General features: G+C 35.9%; 1 protein-coding gene across 7 annotated transcripts in view; it reads left to right on the top strand.

Moving 5' to 3' along the window:
* RALGAPA1 (Ral GTPase activating protein catalytic subunit alpha 1) overlaps positions 1 to 27489 on the top strand; it is a 226824-nt gene that overhangs the window by 109204 nt on the left and 90131 nt on the right. For all 7 annotated transcript variants that reach the window (XM_046650085.1, XM_046650124.1, XM_046650133.1 and 4 more), the window contains 7 exons: positions 2105 to 2230; positions 5821 to 5879; positions 9276 to 9384; positions 10724 to 10834; positions 16022 to 16090; positions 24042 to 24176; positions 24864 to 25047. In XM_046650085.1, coding sequence (XP_046506041.1) covers positions 2105 to 2230; positions 5821 to 5879; positions 9276 to 9384; positions 10724 to 10834; positions 16022 to 16090; positions 24042 to 24176; positions 24864 to 25047 — 793 coding nt within the window. The remainder of the gene's footprint in view (positions 1 to 2104; positions 2231 to 5820; positions 5880 to 9275; positions 9385 to 10723; positions 10835 to 16021; positions 16091 to 24041; positions 24177 to 24863; positions 25048 to 27489) is intronic.

The raw sequence follows: 27489 nt of genomic DNA on the forward strand, positions 1-27489 counted from the left end.
AAAAAAAAGATAATCTGACTAGAGAGTAGTGGACAGAAAGAGCAGAAAAGTACTTTAGACCCCAGCTACCCAAAGTGTGGTCTGCACACCAGAAACAGAGTCTCAGACCCCATCCAAGACCTACTGAAACAGCATGTATATTTTATCTATATCCCAAATGAAATGATTAGTATGGACATTAAAGATTGAAAAGCACTCCTTTAGCCTACATCTTAGAAGCTCTCAAACGCCAGGAATCGGATTATAATGCTATATTAGATAAACAGTTAACTTTTTTAAAGTAGGGAGAGAGATGATTAAATCTGTGCTTTGGGAATATCAAATAAATTTATTAATCTAGGCATAGATTAAATGGAAGACGAACTAAAGATGGTAAACAAGTTACAAGGCTATTATAGTATTATCAGTGTACACATTATCAATCTCTTGGATAATGGCAAAAGTTGATAGAACTCCTGAGGAGAATGAGACATAAACCAATGTCACTTTTTTGTCAATTTACTATGAACACTATTACTATTCAGTGGGACAGTTATTTCAGATGATTGCAGCACATTTCCTGCAGCCTTTCTCAAGGTTCTACAGGAGAATTAAGCCCTAATGTCCTTAGGCATCCATTTTATGTGACTAAGTTTCCTTCCTGTGCATCTTGAAGGATACTAGTTAGATAACATCCTTGGGAAAATTTGAAAATAATCATTTTCTGTTTTCTATTCTTCATATGAGGAACACCTGTTGCGAAAGGCTGCATAGGAAACCAAATCATCGCAGGAATCAGACCTGACACCCACATCTCCCCTGTAAGGTCAAGGGCAGTCTTTTCCTCTGGATGATGTTGGAGATACGCAGTCTAAATCTTTCTCCTTGGATTCCCATTTTAGGTCCCATACATATTATCATCTTCCTCCTGTTAATGCACCCCCCACCCCTGGCAGATTACAAAACAATTGATTAGACTTGCCTTTCTTAATTGCAATCACCTTCCAGGTCTGCTCCCATTATATCCACATAGCTGAACATTCTCAGTTACCTTATCCACCTTTAAAGAAAAACCTTTAGCTACTCTCTTTCATTAAATGTTGGATTTTTATCGTTTCATTTTTATAGGATAACTTATTTTAATTTGGGATGGTGGCTGCGAGCTTACCCTGCCCTGTTATGCTGCTGCCTTGTGTCTGTAAATCTAGATTATATTTTGAATACAGAGACGAGTTGTTTTGTTGGAAATCATAGTAGAGTACCACTCCATTGTCTCTATTATAACATTTATTAACATAAGGAAATCCTTTTAGAGATAGGTTCTTGTTTTATGTGAAGAGAAGTATTATATTTCTAATATATTTGTTTTAACATTTTTGTTAGGTATTATTAAGCATATAAATTAATGTGTAGATATTTTAGTAAATAAAGCAGTATATTAGTAGGTGGGTGTTGGTGTTTGGTGGGCATGCAAGAAGATAGAAGAAAAAGAAATGTTCAGTGCTGGTACTTTAGAAATGGCTTAATACAATTAAGGAAAAAAGATGAAAAGTTGCCTTCATCTGCAGTTCAAGGATAAATTCTAATTTTGTTTTTTGTAGGTAGTGTAGGCAGTGCTTTTCTCATGTGCACGTATCATAAAAACCATCCAGGCTAGTGCCTATTTCTTGAAGATATAGTTAGCATTTTCACCCTTAGTTACTTTATTCATTCTTAGTAACAAATATAATCTAGTGAAATTGAGTCATCTGCTTCTTAGAACAATATGTGTCAGTTGCCTTTAAAATGAAAGTATTTATATTTTTCCTAAAAATTAGGGTAATTTTATGCTCTTAGGTAAGCTGTAATTTTGTTTGCAGTCTCATTAATTGTGGTTTATTTCTGCTTATTAGCTGCTCTTAAGGAAAGCTCTGCTATTTGTTCATTGAATTTATTGAGAATAACAGTAGTTTGCGTGGAAAGTATAGGTGAGAACTTGAATCTTTTTGGTGTTTCCCCCTTTATTTTTGAATTTTGTCTTGCACTGACTTCCCTGTGTAATATGGTTAGGTAATAAAGCAGTTTTTCTAATAATTTAAGGACCTAATCAAGTACATCCTAAAGATTTTTTAAATCTGGTACACAGGCACCAAGAGTGGAAGCACAAGTTCTCCTGGGCTCCTTGGTTTGCTTTCCCAACTTATATTGTGAACTGCCTGCTCTCCACCCCAACATTCCTGATATTGCTGTGTCTCAATTTACAGATGTTAAGGTAAGAAATCAGATGCTAATTTTTAGCATTTAAATAATTTTGTAATCGTAATATATATTCGATAAAATTTCATTCTTTCTTTTCCTTTAGAAATCCACACAGTCGTTAACGTAAACCAGCGATACCCTTTAGACACAGAGGCTGGAATGTCCATTAGAAGCATAGCCCATTTTGTGTTTGTAACTGCTTTGGAAACGTTTTCTCATTGTTGAACTCACTCACATGTCAATCTCAACAGGATTCATTCATTCACTGACATTTATTGAAACATCCTATGAGCCAAGATACGATGCTGCTAACATAAAGCTTCCAGGATTGAGATGGCACTAAACCTGCATCTTTGACTCTCTCCCCCTCCAAGTTTCCCAGTGTGCTGAATCAAACAATGTAATGGAATAGTCTTTTCTGCTGTAGGAAACTATGGAATTGGGGCAGGGATCCCATGTGTCTGAAGCATTAACAGGCTTGAACAGGAGATGGTGCAAAAGTAAACAGTGACTCTACAATTGCTGGTGGAACTTACCCCAGATATTAAACCTTAAAAAAATAGATGATAGTGTCTAATTAGAAGCAGACTTCCAACTGTTGCTTTTAATTGTTGCTTATAAGCCTTTTTAAAAATTTCAAGTAAAAAATTAGTGACAAGTTGTTTTGTGCCTCTGTAAAGGTCTGCCTCTGTTTGAAGAGGAAGGTGGGACATGATAAGCATTCTTAAGTAGTCTGGACTCAGTAATTCTTAGACCAAGGTGAAGGGAAGTGGTGTGGTCAGGTCTTCTAGTTAGGATAAAGGCGCTTAGTGCTCTGGACCCAGCAGTGTGCTGGTAGTGAATAATTCCATCGCTAAGCCAAGACCTGTCTCTAACTGAATGTCCGTGTATGATAAATTCCCAAGGGTTTAACAGTCCTGAGAAGTTGTGCCTATTAGAGTATTTGCCAGATGATCTCTGTGTTTGACCTGCATTGGTCCCTAGAGTTAGAAGGGAAGAGAGAATAAAGAAGGGAAGAGCAAAGGGCATCACAGCTCCTCAGAAGTCAGGCTGATGATTTTTTTAAAACTTGTGCTTTCTCTGAAGGAAGTTTTTTAATCCAGTTTTCATCAGGAGTGTTGCGTATACTTTCCATGCCACCTGTATTTCTCTTTGCAACATTTATCACGCTTATAATTACTCGTTCAGTGTCGAATTTACACTTTAATCAAATTAATACCACAAAACCTTATTTACTGCTATATCCTCAGAGCTTAACATGCTGTTTGGCATGTGGTATATACTCAGAAAACATTTTTTAAACAAGTGAACTTCGCTTATACATGACATTGTATGGGTCAGTGCAAATTTACAATGACACTTCATAAAGCTATACAAATGGACCCTTGGTCTTCATGGATTTCATACTTTTGGCTTCTATTTTCAGAAGATCCTGAAGGTCAAGGATGGAGAATAGTTTTAATTTGCCGAGGCAGTTTTGGGTAACCTAGCCTCCTACATACAATCTGCATTTCAGACTGGCCTTGTTCTCTGCTGGCCATTGTGTAGGCTGAAGTGATTTAAAAAACAAAACAGCACTTTTTTTGTGGAGGGGAGAAGTGTCCAAAATAAGAGCTAATTCTAATAGCAATGAAGAAAGCAAAAAGCCTAACAAAATGGTGATTACTCTTAAAAAAATGAAGATTTAAGGGGAAAGTTGCATACCATAGTGGTCACCTTTAATTTTCACATTTTCATTGAAACCAGCTCCCGATGTACTCTAAACCACAGCCAGATAGCCACATGGAAACTACTGTGCCGTTTTTCAGTTCTATGCTTTTGCAAATCCATTTCTTTCTGCCTGAAGCATCATTATATAGACCTGTTCTCCTCTTCTTGCCTCTCTTAATCACCCCAAACACACATAATCATAGTCCTTGACCTTGATCAGTGGTCAAAATCCTGTTTACGACCTCTTTGTGAAGTCTTCTATGACTTTCCCAAGTTGAGCTATTTGTTCACATTGATCCTTGTACACATGACCTTGGGTTTTAACTGTTGACAAATCTGCCTCCCTCCCTAAACTTCTTAAGGGTAGATACTATGTCTTAACCATCTATTTATTTCCAGCACTTAAGATAGGGCCTATTACATAGAAATTTCTTCAGCTTAAACAGCAGCTGTCTTCCTGTGCTATTAACTGCCAGCCATTGGGCTAGATGCTAAGTTTACAAAGTAGAAAGTTACTCCTCTCAAGGAGCTTACAGTCTTTTAAGCTGATAAATGCTTATGAATGATGTTTTAAAAAGGAATGAACAGGGGCCGGCCTGGTGGTGCAGCGGTTAAGTGCGCATGTTCCGCTTTGGCGGCCTGGGGTTCGCTGGTTCGGATCCTGGGTGTGGACATTGCTGTGGTAGATGTCCCACATATAAAGTAGAGGAAGATGGGCACGGATGTTACCTCAGGGCCAGTCTTCCTCAGCAAAAAGAGGAGGATTGGCAGCAGTTAGCTCAGTGCTAATCTTCTTCAGGAAAAACAAAAAATTAAAAAGGAATGAACAGATTCTTAATCATCAAACTTAGTGGCATTCTTGTTCTCCTCTCCTTAGCCACTCTAGTATTTGACCCTGTTGATGTCGCTGTCCTTCCTAAATCTCTTCAACTTTGACTTACGTTCCACAGATCTATCTTGATTTACTTCTTGCCTAAGTATTCTATCCAAGACTCCTTAATAGACTAGTTTTCTTTTCTCTTTCCACTAAACACAAACTCAGTACAAGAGCCTCTCTTTGGATAGTTACTTTCTCTTTACTCTCCCTCTTAAGTTTTTATTCAGTTACATAATTTTAACTATTATCTAGCACTTCTCCCCAAACTTTCACGTTATCATGCTTTACAAATTATCAAAGAAGAGGAGGCTTGCTTTTAAATGATATTTCTCACATTTGAAAATATGTTCATACCTTGGAGATAATCAAATCTGCTTTGATTATCTTATAGTGAGCTTTTTATTACTCTTCTAATCAGAAAAAATTACTTTTTAACATATACATTTGGTTATAAATTTCAGAAATGGTTTGTCTTAGTCTGTGTGGGCTGCTATAACAAAATGCTGCAGACTGGGTAGCTTATAAACAACAGAAATTTAATTCTCACAGTTCTGGAGGCTGAGGGGTCCAAGATCCAGGCTCCAGCACACTTGTATTCTGGTGAGGGCCTTCTTCCTGGTCCACAGCCAATGCCTTCTCACTGTGTCCTCACAGAGTCCTTCACAGGAAGGAGCTCGTTGGGCATCTCTTTTACAAGAGCATTAATCCATTTCACAAAGGCTCCAACCTCAGGACCTAACCACCGCTTAATACTGTCACCTTTTGGGGGTTAGGATTTCAACACATGAATTTTGGGGGGACACAAACATTCAGATCATACTATTGTTTTATTGATTTAGCTAATTTTATGAATTATATTGGACTCTGTAAGTATGTACGTGAGAAAAAGGACTGTTTTATTTCACTATTGTATACCTAGCACCTGGCACAGTGCCTGGGCCCATAGTGGCCATTTAATAAACATTTGTTGAATGAAATCTTAGTCATTGCTACTAACTATTTTCCCCTTATTTTAGGAACTTATAATCAAAACTGTATTAAGTTCCGCAAGAGATGAGCCCTCTGGTCCTGCACGGTAGGTCAGATGCTCTTAAGACGTGATACAACTGTTCTGTGTTTGGAATCTTATTTTAGAAGTTGATTGAATTATTTAGCAGTCCAGATTGTTTTAGATACACAAAAGCTATTCTGAAGTAGAAATTTAAATTATTTGGATGATTAAATACCTTTTTTTCATGTTTTCAATACAAACCTTCTTTCATTAAAAAAATAAAATCCTGGGGCTGGCCCCGTGGCCGAGTGGTTAAGTTCTCGCACTCCGCTGCAGGAAGCCCAGTGTTTCGTTGGTTTGAATCCTGGGCACGGACATGGCACTGCTCATCAAACCATGCTGAGGCAGCGTCCCACATGCCACAACTAGAAGGACCCACAACGAAGAATATACAACTATGTACCGGGGGACTTCGGGGAGGAAAAAGCAAAAAAATAAAATCTTTAAGAATAAATAAATAAATAAATAAAATCCAAGTCATTTTTTTCAGTATAGTCACTCTCTGTATCTAAAATGATTTATCTTAGTTTAAGTACATTTTGCTTTCCCTTCAGGTTCTGTTTGTCACTGTCTCTTATGCGATACCTTGAAGTGCAGTAGTAATTACCCAATGAATATTTGTTAAATTGAATTGAAATGAAATATTTTTATTGTAGAAAGTAATATATCTAAGAAAATAGTATATATTAATATTTATGAATATTTGATCAGGATATTTTTTTAAAAATAGATTATAAGTAATAAGATTTTAGAATGTTTTCCTTTTTAAATGTCTTATTAAATAGTGAAAACTGTGGCATTTTTGTTGCTTGACTAAACCTTTCCCAAAAAGGTTGAAATTTAAATCAGCAGGTTGCCACTAGCACACCATGTTTCTTCTTTTCCGTTGAATATCATTAATTTATATTTTATATTTCTTGATGCTAATTCTAATAGTATGTCATTAGCCTCAACAGAAGTCTGTGTCACTACTCCTCTGACCTACATCTGTGCAAAGCTACCTCTTTTCTAATAATCTACACATTTTATCACCCAAGGTTCATAAAAGTGTACAGATCACGGCTTTGACCATTTGGATTCTAATTCTAACTTAAACCTCTTATTTTTGCAGGAGCTAAAAATCATGTAAAATGAGCAGTTTGCTTAAATGAGACATAGCTCCAGCTTTTTAATTCCATTGCATATTTTTCTCATTTAATATCCAAGTTAACTAAAAAGAAATCTCTTTGAGTAAATTCTTCTTTTACATTAATTCCATTTTAATACTAAACAACTACTCCAGAAAACAACATTATCTTTTCCATTATTCCATATTTTCATTTCTGGTAGTTTTTAGCCCCAAGTTTGATGATTTTCAATATTATTTCTCTAGCATTTTCTGTGTTAATAATGATAACCTTTAATTTTACAAGGATTTTCCCATAATATTGTTTCATTTAGTCCTCCACACAATTCTAAGAAATTATTGGAATCATTATTATTGTTCCAATTTTGGTAGGAAAGAACTGATGGCTTAGACCGCTAACATTTATTAAGCCGTTTCTGTCTGCAAGGCACTGTTCTAAACACTTTATTACCTCATTTAATCTTTGCAGCCACTCCAGGAGATAGGTACAATTTTTATCCTCCCTTTTATAGATGGGAGCCCAGAGAATTTAAATAATCTCTTCTATCACCCAGACATGGCAGAGCCACGATTAAAGCCCTGGCAGTTTGTCTTCAGAGCCTTGTTAGATGTATAGGTAAGAAGTGACAAAACAAGATTTGAACCTAGAGCTTCAGATTCTAGATCTTTTGCTGTTTTTTTTTTCTTTCAACTACATTGCCTCTCAGTGAAAGAATATTGAAGCCTAAAACATATCTACCCAGAAGTAGCCTTGGGAATCGTTAACACAATGGCTTGTATTGAGAGTATAGGAAAATTGCAGAAGTTGAACATAAGCATTTTCTAAACTTGTTTTCGTATAACTTTCAGGAATGTGAGGTCTTAGAAGCTTATACCTGAAAATCTGACCAGGAGCAGAGAGTTGAGCCATACTGGAAAAAATCTAGATGATTTTGACATCTTGAGGAATGTAGGCAACTGTACACACAAACAAAACAAACTGGTCTCACTCCTCTGTTACCAAACAAGTGCCTTAAGTTAGCTGCGTCCACGGACAGCTCTGTTTCCCTTCAGAGTTTCTTGTTACTCTAGGGATTACAGCTCTTTTCACTGCGAAACCTGAAACTTGGTTATTTTGATCTGTAAATGTCACCTAAGATTTAGGATAGACAACAGTAGGGAAGAAATAAAGCAGTAGACTTTGCTTAGGAGACTTTCTGAGTTTTGACAGTAAACTATTTAGTAGCTTTAATGCTGTGATAGACTGAAAGAAGGGACGTAAGAACTTCTGATCTACTGTGTTCAGAAAGGAAAATAGTTCTGCCTTGAATTGTTCTCAAATTTAGCATTCTACTGAATTTAATTTAAGAATATCAATATTGGGGCCAGCCTGGTGGTGTAGTGGTTAAGTCTGCACACTACGCTTTGGTGGGCCGGGGTTTGCAGATTCAGATCCCAGGTGCAGACCTACACACCACTCATCAAGCCATGCTGTGGCAGCATCTCACATAAAATAGAGGAAGATTGGCACAGATGTTAGCTCAGTGACAGTCTTCCTCACACACACACAAAAAACGAATATCAGTATCAGGACATGCCAGGTATACCAGGAGACTATAGGAGTTGACTCTTTTTATACTTAGCGAGAACCATCATGTGCTTCATCAGACGCTTATACTTGAACACAGTGATAGAAATTCCAACTAATTCTGATCAGCTGAAGTAGGGAATTGAAGTTTCACAAGACATTAGGGAACAGAGCAAAATTTCCACAAGTTCTGTTTCTGTTGGAATCCCCTAATAAAATGTAGAAATTTTGTTTGTGTTGCTAATTTGTTTTAAAAAGAATTTGTATGTTAAATGTAAAAGATACGAAAAAAATATTTGGCTTATCTCAGCAGCTTCATGTTTTTGCTTAGGTTTACCTTGCTATCAGTCAATAAAATTACACTCTTTCCTTTTCGAAAGCAGATTGCTTATTTGTTTGGGAAGCTTTATGATAATATCAGTTTATTACTATAGGTTTGGTAGAAAGATCTTGTGTTATCACACCTATGATCTTGGTAGTAAATTATAATTGAAAATTTGGCTTAGAGTTTCGGGGATGTGCTTTCCTCCTGCTTTCTCTTTCTAAGAAGAGCTAAAGAACAGAGTAACAGAAAGAGCTAAAGAACAGAGTAACAAATTGATTAACTCTTAAACAGCGCATGTTGGTTCTGTATTGGATGGTTATGGGTGTTTTGGTTGAGCTGGTGGTTTCATTTCACGACTCATCCACTTTTATTGTATCATTGTTTTGGTTGCCTTTTTTGCAGATGTGTAGCACTTTGCAGTTTAGGAATTTGGATTTGTGAAGAACTAGTCCATGAGTCTCATCATCCTCAAATTAAGGAAGCTCTGAATGTAATTTGTGTTTCCTTAAAGGTAAAAAAAAACTAATTTAGTGGAAAATATTAAGATAATATAGAATGCATGATTATTTTTCTCCAAATGTTAATTATATCTATGCCCTTACTGAATAAAACAATAAATGTTTTCATTAATTAATTATTACATTATTTCCTTGTTCCTGACTTTTTCCTTAAGAGTGGTCCTACTCTTGAATTTGGGGTATCTTAGTGATGACCTATTTTTATCTCAACTTTTTATTTATTTGGCTTTGTCCCTAGGATACATATTTCCAAACCAGTCATTTAACAACATATGTGGGCTTGTTTGTTTTACCTTAATTCCTGTTTTTGTAACCTACTCTTTGATCTTTATTACTTCTTGAATTCTTGAGCTGTTCAACTTTTTGGTTTTATCATTCAAGTTAAATTCCCTCTTTCTGACCAGAATAAGATTTGCTCAGAAATAATAACCTAATTGTTTGGAGAGTCTGAGAGAATAGATGGATATTTTTTGTTTGCAAAAGGATGCATGATATTATTTTTGTCTTAAGACTTGTAATACAATATCTCTATAGGATTCTAAACATACAAAGTACAAATACTAACTATTTGGTGGTATTTTTGAGTTTGTACTATGTTTGAGGCACTTTGCAAAGCAGAGTGAGGGATACTAGAATGAAAAAATATTAAAAATACTAGATTCAAGAGATTAATAATAGGATGGCTGAAAAAGATTAAAATAAGAGTAATAAAATATAAAAAGCTGAGAGAACCAGATGAGTGGTACATACAAACTGCTGACTGAGTTCAGAGGAAGCAGAGATCACTTCGACTTAGGTGTCCGAGAAGACTTCGGAAAGAGGAGATGTTTGGTCAGGGTACGAAAAGTAGGTGAGATTTGGTCACAGAGAGAGAAGCATAAGAAGTTGGACGTTATGCCATGGGAGAGTCGTCCAACAGTTTTAAGCATAGAGAACGTCAGTATCAGAACAGTTCTTTAGAAGATTAATTTGGAAGTATTGTGTAGAGTAGATTGGAATACGGAAAAGATTGATAACCAGATTAGCAGTTTAGAGGCCATTGCAGAAATCCAGGTAAGAGAAAATGGAATAAAACTTTAATGAAGACAGTCATACATTACAAAGAAAAAATAAAGTTAATTGTATCTTTGGAATGTGTCGTGATTTTATTTTGCAGCTGTATATTTATCTTCTTAATAGTATTTCAATAAACACATTATAAATATAGAATGAAAAAAAGAAACATGAAATTTGAAATTTTTCAGCAATTAATGCATTGATGAATAATAGTTCAAGAAGAAATTTTTTATAACAGTGGTTTTCTTTTTTTCTTTTTTTCGGTTATTATTACAGTTTACTAATAAAACAGTGGCCCATGTAGCTTGTAACATGCTTCACATGCTGGTTCATTATGTACCTAGACTTCAGATTTACCAACCTGATTCTCCCTTGAAAATTATTCAAGTGAGTATTTTCTCATTTATTTCTTATTATGACCTTGTTAAAGATCCTTACATTTGGATACCTTGAAATGTAAGACTATTTAATAGTTTTCTTTAAATTTTATATAGCTAAATAATGGCAACCCAGGATGCTTTTTTGAGGTATCAGAGTTCATGACAGTCCCTTTGTATTTTTTGTGTTGTTGGTTTTAAATGCTACGTGCAAATTTGTGATTGCGATTGTCTTTATAAATGTATATTCGACTTCATTCCCTCTCTTACATAAGGAAACATTTTATCCCTTCATTTACCAAAATCAGGACCTTATTTTGATTCATTCCTTTCCTTTCCTCTTGAGCCCATCATTTATGAAGTTCTTATTCTGTGCCTCCTACAACACCTGACACATTCCAGGCCTTCGTTATTCTTTCTTTGTCGTAGCCTTCTAGCTGGTCTCCTGGCTTCGTATGTCTTCCACTCCAAGTTATCGTTCACATTCACATGACTTTTATGTCACTAACCCCCAAAAAACCAAACAAAACAAAATCTCTGAGTGATTTTCCTTTGCTTATAAAATAAGACCCAAATTCTTTAGCTGGGAATTTGAGGCCTCCAGATGAAGACCCAACCCATCTTTTCAGAATCCTGTACAGATTCCTTTGAAATACCCTATAGTCCAGGCGCCCAAGTCAGCTTACTCTCCCCTAAACATACCCCTCACTCTCTTCTTCTTGCCTAAAATCCTGTATTTCTCCTCTCTACCCTCTCATCTTTCAGTGATTGGTTTAAATACCATCTCCTCAAAAAATAAGAATCCTTACCTCTCCAACAAGAATTTATCTTTTGTGTCTTCATGTTCTTATAACATTTTTAGGAAAGACGATAATTAATATTTATTGGGCACCTACTATGTACCAGTCATCTTTTCATTATATCTCGTTTAATTCTAAATCTTTTGAGGTGGACTATTATCCCCACTTCCCGCCTTTATTTAAGATGAGAGAACTGAGGATACAGTATCTATATAAAGTCACAATCCGATGGAGCAGAAACAGAGTTCAAACCCAAGTCTATAAGATTTCAGGTCCAGGCTTTTCTCACTTAACCGTGTTGCCAGCCTCTCTTTATGGCACAAGATATGTTTGTCTACAAATTCTAAACTCCTTTAAGACACGCCGGGTTTCTTTTTCCTTTATTGTTTTTTATGCCTAGGGTGACTTTCAGGTAGACTCTGTTCACTAAATATCTGTTGAGTTGAATATAGTATTATGGTTAAGAGGTTGGGTTTGAGGATTAGACACACCTGGTTTAATTGCCCTTGACTCTGCCACTTACTTACTTTGTAGCTATGAACCGGTTCTTTAGCCCTCTGAACTCCAATTTTCTTACCTTGACGTTTGGGATAAAAATATCTACCTCACAGAGTTGCTCTGAAGACTAAATGAGAAAATACATGTAAAGCACTTAGTACTTTTTGCCATAAAAATGATGAGACATAAATCTTAATAAATATTGACTGCAGCTTTTATCATTATCATGTGGGCCATGATAACTGGATGTAAATGTGATGAATGTGCATATGTATGTCAGTCAGTATTAAAACATTTGAAATTTTACCCTTTAAGATTGATTATTCTGTCTGAAAATCAAGGTTGTTCTTTAAGTAGGCAGATTTTTTTTTTCATGTGAAAGCCTCCAAATTCTTTCCCTTATTTTATTCATCAATTTATATATTATTAATACTTAAGTACTTCTCTAGTGTGCAAAGTTTTTGCAGATTGCTTCACTATGCATCATAGTGGCCAACCGCTACAGATAAACATGAAGAGTTATAATACTCCACCTCTACTTGAATGAAGAAATGAAATCTGAAAACAGTGGAGCATATTTCACTAATGGTTACCTATTTGCCTAGTTGGGAACAGAAGCGCAGTTCTGTTACTATTATTAAGCGGGTGCGTCTATATACTAGATTCTACTAGTGAGTAAAGCTTTATACTATATAAAGTATATTTAGAGGAATTTTTCCTCTAAATTTGATGCATTGAATAATAATTTATAAAAATATAATAACATACAAGAAAATTACTGTAAATGTACCCCATACATTTATAACATACACATAAAAAAATTGAATGAGATCAACAGATTGCCAGGGTAAGTTATAATACTGTATATGAATATTCTACCTTCACTTAATAATGTCTTTTTTATTATTTTATATTTTCTGTATCAAATTTATTCATGTACTCATTGTAAAATATATGTAAATTTTAAAAGCCACATTATAAAATGCTTTTTTTTAAAAAGCATATGTTTACATATATACAGAGAAACATCTGGAAAGACAGGGGAATAGATTTCTTTGTATTTTTAAATTTTTTTTTTCCTGATTTTTTTCTCCCCAAATCCCCCCAGTGCATAGTTGTATATTTTAGTTGTGGGTCGTTCTAGTTGTGTCATGTGGGATGCTGCCTCAACATGGCCTAATGAGCAGTGCCATGTCTGTGCCTAGGATCTGAACCCTGGGCTTGTCAAAGCAGAGCACACGAACTTAACCACTCGGCCATGGGGCCGGCCCGTAGATTTCTTTATTTTTCACCCCAACTTTATTGAGGAATAATTGGCAGATATAATTATATATATTTAAAATGTACACCATGATGATTGGATATTGTGGAATGATTACCAAGATCAAGATAACTAACCCATCCATTACCTCACATAGTTAACTCCTTTTTTTTGTGGGGAGAATGCTTAAGATCTACTCTTAGCAACTTTCTATGAAATCTATTTCTGTGAAATCAGGTTTTTTTTTTTATAGACCACATATAAATGATACTGTACAGTATTTGCCTTTCTCTGTCTGGTTTATTTCAGTTAGCATAAAGCTCTCCAGGTTCATCCATGTTGTCACAAATGGCAGGATTTCCTTCTTTTTTATGGTTAATAATATTCCATTGTGTATGTATGTGTGCGTGTGTGTGTGTGTCTGTGTGTGTGTATGTATCACATTTTCTTTATCCATTTGTCTGTCAAAGGTCGTTTAGGTTGTTTTCATATCTTGGCTACTGTGAATAATGCTGCAATGAACATGAGTATGCAGGTATCTCTTTGAGATAGAAATTTCATTCCCTTTGGGTATATACACAGGAGTGGGATTGCTAGATCATATGGTAGTTCTAGTTTTAATTTTTTGAGGATTTGCCATATTGTTTTCTGTAATGGTTATACCAGTTTACATTCCCACCAATAGTGCACAAGGGTTCCCTTTTCTCCACATCCTTGCCAACATCTATCATCATTTGTCTTTTTGAAAATAGCCATCCTAACAGATGTGAGGTGATATCTCATTATGGTTTTGATTTGCATTTCCCTCATGATTAATGATGTTGATCATCTTTTCATATATCTTTTAATCATTTGAATATCTTCTTTGGAAAGCTGTCTCTCCAGGTCCTTTGGCCATTTTTTAATTGGATTATTTGCTTTTTTGCTGTTGAGTTATATGCGTTCTTTATACATTTTTGGATATTAATCCCTTATCCAGATACATGGTTTGCAAACATTTTCTCCATTCCATTCGTTGCCTTTTCAATTTATTGTTTCCTTTGCGGTGCAGAAGTTCTTTAGTTTGATGTAGTCCCACTTGTTTATTTTAGCTTTTGTTGCCTGTGCTTTTGGTGTCTTATCCAAGAAACCACTGCCAAGACCAGTTTCAAGAATCATATTCCCTATGTTTTCTTCTGGGAGTTTCATTCTTTCAGGTCTTAGATTTAAGTCTTTAATCCATTTCGAGTTAATTCTTGTGAGTGGTGTCAGATAGGGGTCCAGTTTCATTCTTTTGTATGTGGATATCCAGTTTTCCCAACACCTTTTATTGAAGAGACTGTCTTTTCCCAATTGTGTGTTCTTAGTGCCCTTGTCAAAGATTAGTTGATGATAAATGCATAAGTTTATGTCTCAGCTCTCTATCTTGATCCACTGGTCTATGTTCCTGGTTTTATGTGAGTACCTTACGGTCAGTGCCATGTTTTGATTACTATAGCTTTATAGTAGAGTTTGAAATCAGGAAGTGTGATGCCTCCAACTTTGTTCTTCTTTCTCAAGATTGGCTCTTTGGGTTTTTTTGTGGTTTCATACAAATTTTAGGATAGTTTTTCCTATCTATTTTTATATTCTAATGCCATTGGAATTTTGATAGGGATTATGTTGAATCTGTAGATTGTTGTGGGTAGTATGAACAATTGAATAATATTCTTCCAATCTGTAATATGGAATATTTTTCCATTTATTTGTGTCTTCTTCAATGTCATTCATCAATGTTTTATAGTTTTCAGTGTACAAGTCTTTAACCTCCTTGGTTAAATTTATTCCTAAGTATTTTATTGATTTTAGTGCTGTTGTAAATGGGATATGTTTCTTAATTCCTCTTTCCGATAGTTTGTTGTTAGTGTATGGAAACACAACTGATTTTTGTATATGGATTTTGTATCCTGCAACTTCACCAAATTCGTTTATTAGTTCTGTTTTTTGGTGGAAAGTTTTGAGTTTCCTATATATAGGATCATGTTGTCTTCAAACAAGTAATTTTACTTCTTCCTTTCAGATTTGGATGCCTTTTCTTTCTTTTTCTTCCCTAATTACTGTGGTAGGACTTCCAGTGCTATGTTGAATAGAAATGGCAATTGTGGGCATCCTTGTTTTGTTCCTGACCTTAGAGGAAAGGCTGTTAACTTTTCACTATTGAGTATGTTGTTAGCTGTGTACTTGTCATGTATGGCCTTAATTATGTTGAGGTACATTTCTTCTATACCTAATTCACTGAGCAGAGTAGATTTCTATTGAGTGATAGAATTGCATTTGGTTTTTATAAATCCTTTTGCTTCTCTATATCTTCTAATTTTTCTATTAGAACATATATTATCTTTGTGTTTATAGATATTGATTCATGAACTGAACTCATAAGAAATCCATTTCGTAGTTAACAGAGCATATACAATTTTGGTTCTGTACATAAGGATTGTAAATGATTGATACTTAAGTGTACTTGAAAAACTTGCTTATTAAAAATTACTTTGAAATAACACTTAATGTATTTAGGGTAACTCTCAGCAATGGATTTTATATCACTTTAGTATTAGCATTTAAGTTTTAGGATGCACCGTTAGTTTAACATATTTTGAGCTCTTTTTTTTCTTGCCTACAGATCCTAATAGCCACTATTACCCATCTTTTGCCAAGTACAGAAGCTTCGTCTTATGAAATGGACAAGAGGGTAATTTAAATTTTGTTTGATATTTAACATGTAGTTGTCTAGTAAAGTATTTGTATTTTAAAGTTGAAAGGTATATATATTTAGTAATGGTAAACATTAATTCATCTTGTATTTAAAATTAACTATAATGTGAAATATATGTTTCCATTATTTAAGTGTAACTAAATTATATTTTAGTTCAAATTTCAAGTTAATCATGGTCATTCGATAAAGTCTTTGACTCTCAGGGTTGTAAGGAACCTTGGAGGACATTCTGTCCATTTATAATTATTTTATCCTGTCAAATTATGGTTTTGTCTGTACCTGAAAATTATTAATTCTAAGGAATTCATCAACTCTGAAGGCAGCTATGCACATTTGTATAGCTGTTACTAGTAGAAAGTAAAGAAATTTCCATTAAGTAGAATACATATAATATAGAGAGATGTAACACTTAGGAGAAGACATACCGTCTGGCCACCAAAAAGTTCTACAAGATTGCATTTTCCTCATGAAATCATTATGAGACTCCTTTAATTATTGCAGGTATTGTATTTATCAGTCTAAAGTTTCTATTTGGTTTCTTTTTACAGTTACCATATCTTTCCTGAAATTCTGCGTTTCTTCATCAATTAAATCCATCTTTTTAATAGATTTTAACATATATATCGTAATTATTTTGAAGTCTTTGTCTGTAATTATGTTTCTGGACCTATTCTCAGTTGTTTTCTTGGTTGGCTTACATACTGTATACACTTTTGGTCTTTTCATTTTATTCCTGCTGTCTTGTATATCACTAATTTTGTGAGTTTACCTCAGAATTTTTTATTCTTCCTCTTCCTATTCAGTGTAATTTACCCATTATCAAATGCGTTTTGTACCTATTTGTCTAGCTCTTGATGAATACATTTTTCCTCATTCTTGAAGATACATATACTCCACTTCTAGCCAGAGTCCTTTATTTTAGTGTCTTAGACTATAGTGAAGAATTCCAAATCCAGTTTTTGAACAATATCTGGAGAACTAATTAGCCATCCCTTCTAGATCATCTTTGTCTGCCAGAGGCCTAGCTATTAATATGAAAAAGCTCCACAACCAAGTTTTTGTTCCTGGCCCACTTAACTCGCTAAACATTTATTCATCGCAAAATATGTGTGTGGTATTCTGCTTGGAACTGGTTAAACAGATATAAATAAGATAGTCCCTGCTCTCATGAATTTTAAAGAGTAGAGAGACAGTTGAGGCAATCCAGTATAGTAAGTGTTTACTATAAAAGGTAGAAAGATGTATATAATAAGAGGTAGGATAGAGGAGAAAGTAATTAACTACTGAGGCAGAAAGGCTTGTTAACGGAAAACTTCCTTAAAGGAATAGGGTTTTCTACATAAATGGATACAAAGGTTAGACTCAGAGAGTTATTCCAAGTGGAGGGAATAGCATGTGTGAAATCCGGAGGTGTGAAATGGCATGGTATGTTATGGGAAAACAGGCAATTCCATATTAGAGAGTATGAAGTACATGGCTCAGAGGAGGAATTAGGCAGCAGAGATAGGAGGGGTCAAGATAGGAAGGGCCTTGGATGCCATGTTAAGAACCTTGGACTTTTATGAAAGTGACTTTTTAGAAGCGTTTTAATGCACAATGAAATCCCAAATTTGTAAAAGATTCCTTGAAAAAGTGTGAAAGTTGACTTAGGAATAATATGGTCATTGTTATTACAGTCATCTCGGTAAGAATTGATGATATTTGAACTAAGGCTAAAGGAGTAAAGAGTAAATATTTCCAAAGTGGAATCCACAATCAAGGTCAGGAATAAAGAAAAAAAGAGCAGGGTTGTTGGAGAACGCTGAATTTCAATTTTCGTCATATTGCACGTACAGAGTAACGCCCGGGTAGAGACCACAGCAAAGCAACTATATACCTAAAGTAGTCAGTTTGAGGCTCAACACAAAATTATTGACATTGTCAACACACGAGCAGTATTAAACTGTGGGAATATATGAGATCACTTAAGGAGAATTTACAGAGTATGAAGGGTTAGCAAAGTATAACACCTTGAAGAATAACAATTAAAGAGCAGGCACAGAGGGGTCACCAAGACAGCGACATAGGAGGCTCCTAGATTTCCCTCTTCCCGTGAATGTACCAAAGATACAGCCCTACATGGAGCTCTTCCCTCTGAGAGAAATCCAGAAACTAGTCCTACACATCAGGCGACTGAGAAGATACCCGCGTTGAAATGGGTGGGAAAGGCTAACACACGCTCTTGCTATAAACCCCACCCCTGGCATAGCTCCATACAATCAGGAGGGAACCCCTGACCCCCAGCTTCTCTCTGAGGAGAGGAAGGTTTAGGCCACACACATAACACCCCCACTTTTAAGCCTGCCACTCAAAGGGCAGGCCTCCAAATCACATGGCTCTAAAAGCCACGAGGCTTGTGTTCACTGTCCCATAGAACTACAGAAAACAAAAGAAAGTGCTTGTTGGAGGCACAGGAGCGTTGCCACAGCTGTCGCCCCAGGGCTAAGGGCAGAGGGAGCAGGCCAAACAGCCATCTACTCTTCTTCCTCTGCAAAGGATTTAACTGCGCACTTTGCACGGCTGCTGCCTGAGGGTCTAACTTCTAATCAGCCTGCATGTAGGTGCTGACTGTAAGCCTCCCACCCCACCAGTAAGAGCCAGTGGGCACTTCCTCTGTATTCTCTGGCTGGCTTGCTCCAACAATAAAACCAGGTCTCCAGCCTCTCCCTGGAAGGAGCTTGTCCACACATCTAGCACCCCAATGTTACAGCTGCTACCTAAGGGAGTGGCTCCCTCTTACCTAGCTCTGGGAACTGACAGGGCTTGGCATTCATGAGCCCCTAGGAACACACAAAACAAAGAGGTGGTTCTATTTGAGCATACTAGCACCCCCAGAGACTTCCCTCTGGCTCAGGACAGAGTAAGTGAGCAAAAATACCTGGCTCTCAGTTTCTCCCTGAACATTGTCATTGGGTTGTTATTTTTTTTAGGCCCTCTCAGCAGATAGATCTAGAAAATAGCTAATATGTGTACACACACATATATAATATGTATTTTACATATATGTAAAATATATACATATATGTATTTCTTTATCTACCTATATGCATTAAAGCACCACGAGTTCACCCTGACACTTTCGATTCTAACCCAATACCACGAGGTTCGGTGTATCCTTTCTCCTTTCCACATTTGTAACACCTAGTCAACAATGAGAAACCTAGCTCCCGTTATCACATTTCTTCACAATGTATTTACTTCTCTGTGCAGTTCTAGAAAAATAAAAGCAGTTTCAGGATTAATTTATACCTCTATATATAGTTTGTCAAGAGAGTAGATGGTTCAAAAGCTGTGTTTAAAAGTGATTTGGGTTACTTCTCCCCCCCCTTCCTCACCTCAGTGTGTTTATATAATTCATTTGAAATGCAGTTCAGGTCATTTTTTTCTGTATGTATTCCATTTTAGGGTTTTTTTCTTTCATCCCTGGTTTTTTTTTTTTAGTCTGTGGTTTATTCATCCTTTGTTTATTTTTGTACAGGTGAGCAGATACATCTGTATTTTGTTTTTTCTCCTTGTTTGGTACACAGAAGTACCATATTCTGGATATTCTTTGGTGTTTCAGATCTTTCACTTCACTGTACATCCTGGAAATTTACAATACCTCAATTCACAAAGACCTTTGATGTTCTTTATTACAGCTCCATAGTATTAGTACTCCATTGTGTGAATGTGCCATAGTTTATTTAACTCACTCTCCTACGTATGGGCATATAGACATATGTTTTCAGAATTTTGCGGTTACAAACAGTGCTGCAGTTGCTAACTTTGTGCCTATATATTTTACATTTTGGAAGGTGTTTTCAGGGTATATTCCTGGAAGTGGTATTGCTGGGTCAAAGGTAAACAGATAAAGGTTTGTTAAATATTGACGTTCCCACAAGTGAACTGTGAGAGTGTCTGTTTCCACAGAGCCTAACCAGAGTGTGTCATGTTTTTCTATTTTTGCCAGTTTGATAGGGGAACGATGGTATCTCAGTGTCGTTTTCATTTACCTTTCTCTTTTTATAAGTGAGGTTGAGTATCTTCTCGTATTTACTAATGGCCTGATTCTTTATTTTTCTAAATTGTCTATTAATGTCTTCTTACAGTTTCTGTCAGGTTTTGGTATTTTTCCCTCAAATTTTTACGTACTAGGGATATTAGCTCTTAACTGTGATATATGTATATGCAAATAGTTTTCTCCCTTTTTTTCATTTGTCTTTTGATTTTGTTTATGGTGGGTTTTTTGTTGTTTCTTTTGGGAGATCATGGAAAAGAATTTATTCTTATGTAGTCAGTTTATAAGTCTTTTCTTTGATTGTGTCTGGATTTTGAGTCATCAGTAGAAAGCCTTTCCCTGTACCGTGGATAAAGAGGAATTTACCCGTGTTTTCTCTAGTACTTGTATGGTTTCATTCTTTATGTTTGCATCCCTCATCCTTTCAGAGTTTATTCTCTATGTTTTGAGATAGGGATCTAATTTTTGTTGTTTTTCCTAATGGATAACCAGATTTCTGTGTTCCCTTTGTTAAAAAGTTCATCTTTACCCTTTAGTGAATAATTAAGGTCTGTTTCTTGAGTTTCTGTACTAGCGGTTTGCCCATTTTTGGTGACAAGATCCCTTTAATATTGTTAAACATTGTTGAGGATCTCAAGCAACGTTAGTTCACGTGAGCTATATTTTGTCCACTTGATCGGTCTTGTACTAAGAGTCGTGTCTTGAGGTCTCCCGTTGTTAATGTTCCTCTTATTTACTTGCGTCTATTGTAGTTTTTGCTTTATAAAAATAGTCACTGTTATTTGATACATGGATATTGATAAATGTTTTGTCTTCATTTTAAATAATAGCTTTTAATGTTAATGCCTTTTCGTTTGAATTCTAATTTGCCTGGTATACTTTTGCCCGTCTCTTTAATTTTAGCCTTTCTGAATCTTTTTGTTTAACTATATCTCATGAATATAACATATATTTGGGTCTTGCTTTGTGAGCCAAATTGAATATCTTTTTATTAGGCAAGTTAAACTCATTCTGGTAAGACATAATTTTTATCTTGCCTCTGTCATTTTATTTTATGGCTATTATGCATGTTATGTTTTCTATGTTTCTTTCTCTATATGATATATTTCCTTTGTTCTTCTGTTTTTTAAGTTCCTTTCAGTATTCAGGACATTTTGTACTTTGTTCTTGTGGTTACCTTTATATTATACCTTTTTTAATGCCTTTTTCCCCTTGCTTTCTTATTTAATCTTTTACTGTGTGGTTTGTGATTATTTAAGGATGTCCTTTATCTCCTGTCTACTGCCTATATGTTAATAAATGAGCTTTTTCACTTTTCTCTCTCTCTCTCTCTGCGTTCATTTTTAGTTATTTCTATACATACCATCATATAGCATATGTCATATAAAAAATGATTCTTCACATTCATCTCTACCTTTTTTTTTAATCTTAGATCTTTAACTAAATATGTCGAATATGCACCATTAGTCTTTTTGCTGAAGTTCCTCAGTCACCTTCTTGGTTAGATGAAGCTCGTCTTTATTTTCCAGGATGGGCTCATGAACACAGATTCTCTGAGCTCTTTTCTGTAACACTGACACTTGAAAAACAGCTTGGCTAGATATGGAATCTTTGGTTCACACTTAACTTTCCTTGAAGGTTTTTTTCACAATGTTGCCTTTGCTTTGTATATTGTTCTTGAGAAGTCTGATGCCAGTTTTGTTCTCTTACTCTCTTAAATTATTTCGCCGTTTTTCCTGGGGGCTCTAAGGATATTTTTTCTTTATTTTTGAAGTCTTACTTTTGCAGTTTTACCAGGATATGTCTTAGACTTGAATGTTGCAGGCCAGTTTATCTTGGCTTCTGGTGGACTTTTGCAGTCTTTCTGTCTCCCATGTCAAGCACTTTCTCTCTGACACTTTTTACCTTTTTTGTTATCTCATTATTATTCTCTTAATTGTTTTCTCACTGTTCCTTAATGCCCCTTATTAAATCTTGCTTTTGTTTTTCTCAAATTTATTCTTCTTTAGGCATCTTTTAATTCAGGCCTCATTTCTAATATGATTTTGTCCTTTTCTTTTAGTTCTTTTCCTGATTTGAATCAGTTCTTCCCTTCTTTGTTTATTTCTTCTTAGTTTTTCTTTTTTTGTTGAGCTAACATCTGCCACCATTCCTTCTCTTTTTGTTGAGGAAGACTGGCCCTGAGCTAACATCTTTGCCCATCTTCCTCTATTTTATATGTGGGACGCCTGCCACAGCATGGCTTGCCAAGCAGTGCTGTGTCTGCACCCGGGATCTGAACTGGCGAACTCTGGGCTGCCAAAGCTGAATGTGCGTGCTTAACCACTGTGCCACTGGCCGGCCCCCTCTTCTTAGTTTTTTCATTTCTGATTTAAGATGAGATTTTCTTTGCCCCTCATATCTAAATGCTTGTTTAAAAATATTTAATCAGATTGCAATGTTGTAGTACAGTTTTTTTCTGCTTTGTAATTGGGGGTTTTTTTGGCGGTGGGGGGAAGGATTTTCATTAGCTGAATTGCTTAGATTCTCATTTTCTGTTTTCTTTTTATAGTAGTTTTGTATAGATGAAGACTGCCTCTGCGTTTCTGTGGACAAGGTTGGTGGCTTGGGGTGGTTTACAAGATTCCTCCTTCAAGAGCTTCCTCTTCTGGCAGTTTAACCAAGTATAGCATCTTTATTGGAGGCTGCTTTTTAAGGAGGAGAGGAATTGTAGGTCCATCGATTTTTAAAACTCTTCTGTGTCTTGTAGGATCCTACCTTTCTCTTTTGCTTCTTCCTTCCACTACATATTTTCCACAGGATGTCTTTCCATCCCTCTCAACATTCTTCTCCCCAAAGCGTTCCCTTTCCTGCGTCCACTTTAAGTCCTTTCTTTCTGCTCAGTGCTCTCTGCACCAGTACACTTTTTCAATGTTCTCACACTTAGGGTGGATTTTCTCTCTGGCTTAGTTTTTAGATTTGTACCTAGTTCCCTTCTCTCTTTACAGTTTTTCCCAAACTGCCCTTGCTCTTCATTAAAGCTTTCAGTGGGAAAATGAGAAAAAACTTGCTGGGATTTGCCATATATCTTCTACTTATGAATAATTTGAAGTTTGGATATTCTCTGTTTTTTGGTTATACTAAGGATGTGGTTTTGTGTTGTTTTATCGGTTCTTTTTGTTCTTTATTGTTCTTTTGAAGGATGGGTTGGGAGATTTAGGCCAGTATTCGTCCTTGAATTGGAGAATTAGTCTTCACTCTGAAGATCAACAGATCTCTTATTGCTACTTGACTGACACTTCTGTGGCACTACTTATGATTCGTTATCCAATAAAATGGACCAAATGGATACTACTACTTTATTCCACATTTTGGATAAAAGTGTTTTGGTATAACATCCATTAGTTTAAAAGTGTCCAGTGGAAAGATTCGTATAATAAAACTGATAACAGTTTGAGAAAGTGGTCAAGAGAGTCTTTCTGGCAGGATACTCAGTGAGGTGTTGTTATATTAGAAAAGGAATGTAGAAGTGATTGTGATACATATGGACTAAAACCTTTCTTTTGTGGTATGTTCCTTGTGCAGTTAATTAAGTATCGCTGATTGATGTCTGTCATCTTTTAAGCTCAGTGTTTTTATATTAATTTTAAAATAGTTCTAACATTACTGCTTTTATTATGTTTAAGGTTTCATTGTACTTGCCCTAAAATATAAGGGAAAAATTCACGATAATGTTCATATACAACATCTTAAAATCAATTAGGTCTAGGTAAATATTAATGATAGAACTTAAGGTTGATTTCAGTTCTGAAATAAATTTTAGAAAACAAAAAATAAATTGATGAATTTCTATTAAGGTTAAGCTCTTATTTGATGAATTTACAATAATAATGATCTTTGTTGTTGTTGCAGTTGGTGGTATCCTTACTTTTGTGCCTTCTGGACTGGATCATGGCCTTACCTCTGAAGACACTGCTTCAGCCAGTCCATGCTACAGGAGCAGAAAATGACAAAATAGAAAAATCTGTCCTCAACTGCATTTATAAGGTAAACTTCTTTGCTTTATTATTTGTTTGTTAAGCAAAGGGTTTTTAAAACCTAAAGAAATAACATTTCTTAGTGTTACATTTTCATTGTTTTAGAGCTAGGTATTTTCTAACAATGTAGATTTATCTTATAGTACCTAAGAATAATTAAAAAGTACTTCCCTGAGCCAGCCCTGATGACCTAGTGGTTAAAGTTCGGCATGCTCTGCTTCAGCAGCCTGGGTTCAGTTCCCAGACTCAGAACCACACCACTCGTCTGTCAGCAGCCATGCTGTAGCGGAGGCTCACACAGAAGAGCTAGAAGGACTTAGAACTAGAACATACAACTTTATTCTGGGGATTTGGGGAGGGAAAAGAAAGAAGGGAAAAGAGGAAGATTGGCACCGTGTTAACTCAGAGCAAATCTTTCCCTGCAAAAAAAAGTACTTCCCACAAGACACTGTTGTTTCATTGCAAAAAGTTGAAAGGAGTCAAATCTTTGTTGAATATGAGAATCGTTAAATTTTACTCATTCGTCTTTTTAAGAGGCATTAAGTTTTACTTTGATTGAAGAGTTAAGTTTTAAAATATTTAAAATTTTTGTCAAGCTTTTGTATTACCAGTTGATGTTTTTCTCCTTTTATCTTTATTTAGTTATTTATTTTCACTGAAAAGGAAAACTTGGTATTTTTTCCCCCTGTATTTTCAGGTATTACATGGGTGTGTTTATGGAGCTCAGTGTTTTAGCAATCCAAAGTATTTTCCAATAAGCCTCTCTGATTTGGCATCTGTAGATTATGATCCTTTTATGCATTTGGAAAGTCTGAAAGAACCTGAACCTCTGCACTCCCCTGATTCAGAACGATCTTCTAAACTCCAGCCTGTAACAGAAGGTAAAGTGAGTTCTCTTCAGGACAGTATTCTTGCTTGGGTTCTCTCACAGTATGATTTGAGCCCAAGGGTAGAAATAATGAAGGAGAATATATCTTACTTTGTACTTGTTTACCTTGCCATCTATAGTATAGCAAAATTCATTTTTAATTTAAGAAATAACTTCGGATACACAATTACTAAGATTATAGGTGATGACATTCCTTTTATACACTTAGCTAAGTTACTCTGGTAAGTTCTTTTTCATATTTTACTTTATACATCATGGGATTTATATAATTGAATAAGAGATTTAGCTTTGGAGTCTGACAAACCTGGTACTGTATTTTGACTCTCGTTTAATAGCTGAATGACCATATGTCTGTTTCCTTATTTGTAAAATGAGAATACTAATATTCGTTCCCTCATAGGGTTGTTTTGAGTACTAGGTAAGATAATATGTGTAAAACCCCTTGCACAGTTCTTGGTACATAGTGAACTCAGTAACATTTTTTCTACATTCATAGAGTTTGCTATCTGATACAAGGGAAAGATGTAAAGAAATAAACTTGTAATATGAGTTTAAAAGTAAAAGTACCTTCAAGATGCAGAAGTAGCCCAGAGGAACCCAGCAGTTATTGAAGGGTTTTAAGGAGGTAATATACGTGATAAAATTAGTATTAAGAGCACTTTGACAATAGTATTTTACATGAGGATGCAAGTTAGGGCCCATGCCTGCTGCCTATTTATAAAGTTTTATTGGGACACGTCCGTGCAGTTCATTTATGTATCATTATGGCTGCTTTTGTGCAACAATGGAAGTGTTTAGTGGTTGCCACAGAGATCACGCGGACCATACAGCTGATGGTGTTTACTGTCTCGCCCCTTACAGAAAAAGTTTTCTGATCTCTGGTATATTAGATTGATTTTAGGGACGTCAACCCAGGAGCAGAGGCACCAGTCAGTAGGCCAAGCAAGAGTTGCTAAAGGCTTAAATTGGTTAGATTTTCCCCAAACTAGACCAAAAATATGAGAAAGTTCAGAGGTTTGGGAGGGAAGATGAGGAGGGCAGTGTTGGAAATGGTCTAGTTTGGGTACCTACTGGATATTCATATGAAGATGTCTAGCTGACAGTTCATTATATATGCAGGTCTAGATCTTAGCAGAGAGGTCTTTGTTAGAAATGTGTGTGTGTGTGTGTATGTGTGTTCTAAAAGAAAAAGTTGGAAAGGAAGGAAAACTGGGAGAGAGTAATTTCTCAGAAACAAAGAGAGGAAAAAGATTTTTAAAAGACTGGCCAACAGTATTAAATGATAGAGAAGTCAAGTACAACAAGACCGACAAACGTGTCTGCTTCAGTTTCAGAGAAGTAGGAGGCAGAAGCAGTGGCTGTGGGTTGAGGAGCAAGCAGGAGTTAAAGAGGTAGAGCCATCTGTTGAAAGTCCTCTTTAAGGAGCGTGGCTGTTTAAAGAAAGAAAGAAAGACAAGTGGTAAAACAGTAGGTAAGCTAAGATGGTTCAGGGTTAAGAGAGTTTTAAGGAGGCAGAGCGTTGAACTTAATTATAAGCTGAGAAGGAAGGTGGGAAGGGGATCATTAGTAGAGTGAAGTTCCTCAGGGGATGAGTTAGAAAGTATAGGTGCTATTAGCCCTTTTTCTAAGACCAAAAAGAAGAAGATGGAAGTAAGTTAAAGGGATTGACAGAAGTTATTGGGGACCCAACAGAAAATGGAAACTACAAAGTTTTGGTTGCACCAGTCAACATTCAGTAAGGAGGAAAGGCAGGAATACAAGGGAACTATGGCTTTCAGAATATTGATATATGGTTTAGCCGTGGAATCTAGGCTTGGTAAAGATTGAACTGATGCTAGGAAATGACTAAGAAGTTGGAAGAAAATGTCATGATCCGTTGAGTCAGAAAGTAGGTGTGGTTAGTAATGAGAAGTTAGAACAGTGATTCTCAGCCTTGGCTGCACATTAGAATACTGATGCTTGGGGCCGGCCCAGTGGCACAGCGGTTAAGTGCATGCGTTCTGCTTCGGCAGCCCGGGGTTCGCCACTTCAGATCCCAGGTGCGGACATGGCACCGCTTGGCAAGCCATGCTGTGGTAGGCGTCCCACATATAAAATAGAGGAAGATGGGCACGGATGTGAGCTCAGGGCCAATCTTCCTCAGCAAAAAGAGGAGGATTGGCAGTAGTTAGCTCAGGGCTAATCTCCTCCCAAAAAAAAATAAAATAAAATACTGATGCTTTAGTCCCATCCATAGAGATTTTATATATTGATCTGAGATTGCTGGGATTTTCTGAAGCTTTGCAGGTAATTAATATGCAGCCAAGGTTGAGAACCCCTGAGAGCATCAGTATATTAGGACAGTGATTTTTAAAATGAGTTTTAAGAAGTGGAACCTCTTCAAATAAATTTCACAAGGAATTCCAATTTGTGAAACTTCTTAAGGTAGAGCTGC

This window comes from Equus quagga, chromosome 2 (genome assembly GCF_021613505.1).
Source record: "Equus quagga isolate Etosha38 chromosome 2, UCLA_HA_Equagga_1.0, whole genome shotgun sequence".
NCBI classification, from domain to species: domain Eukaryota; kingdom Metazoa; phylum Chordata; class Mammalia; order Perissodactyla; family Equidae; genus Equus; species Equus quagga.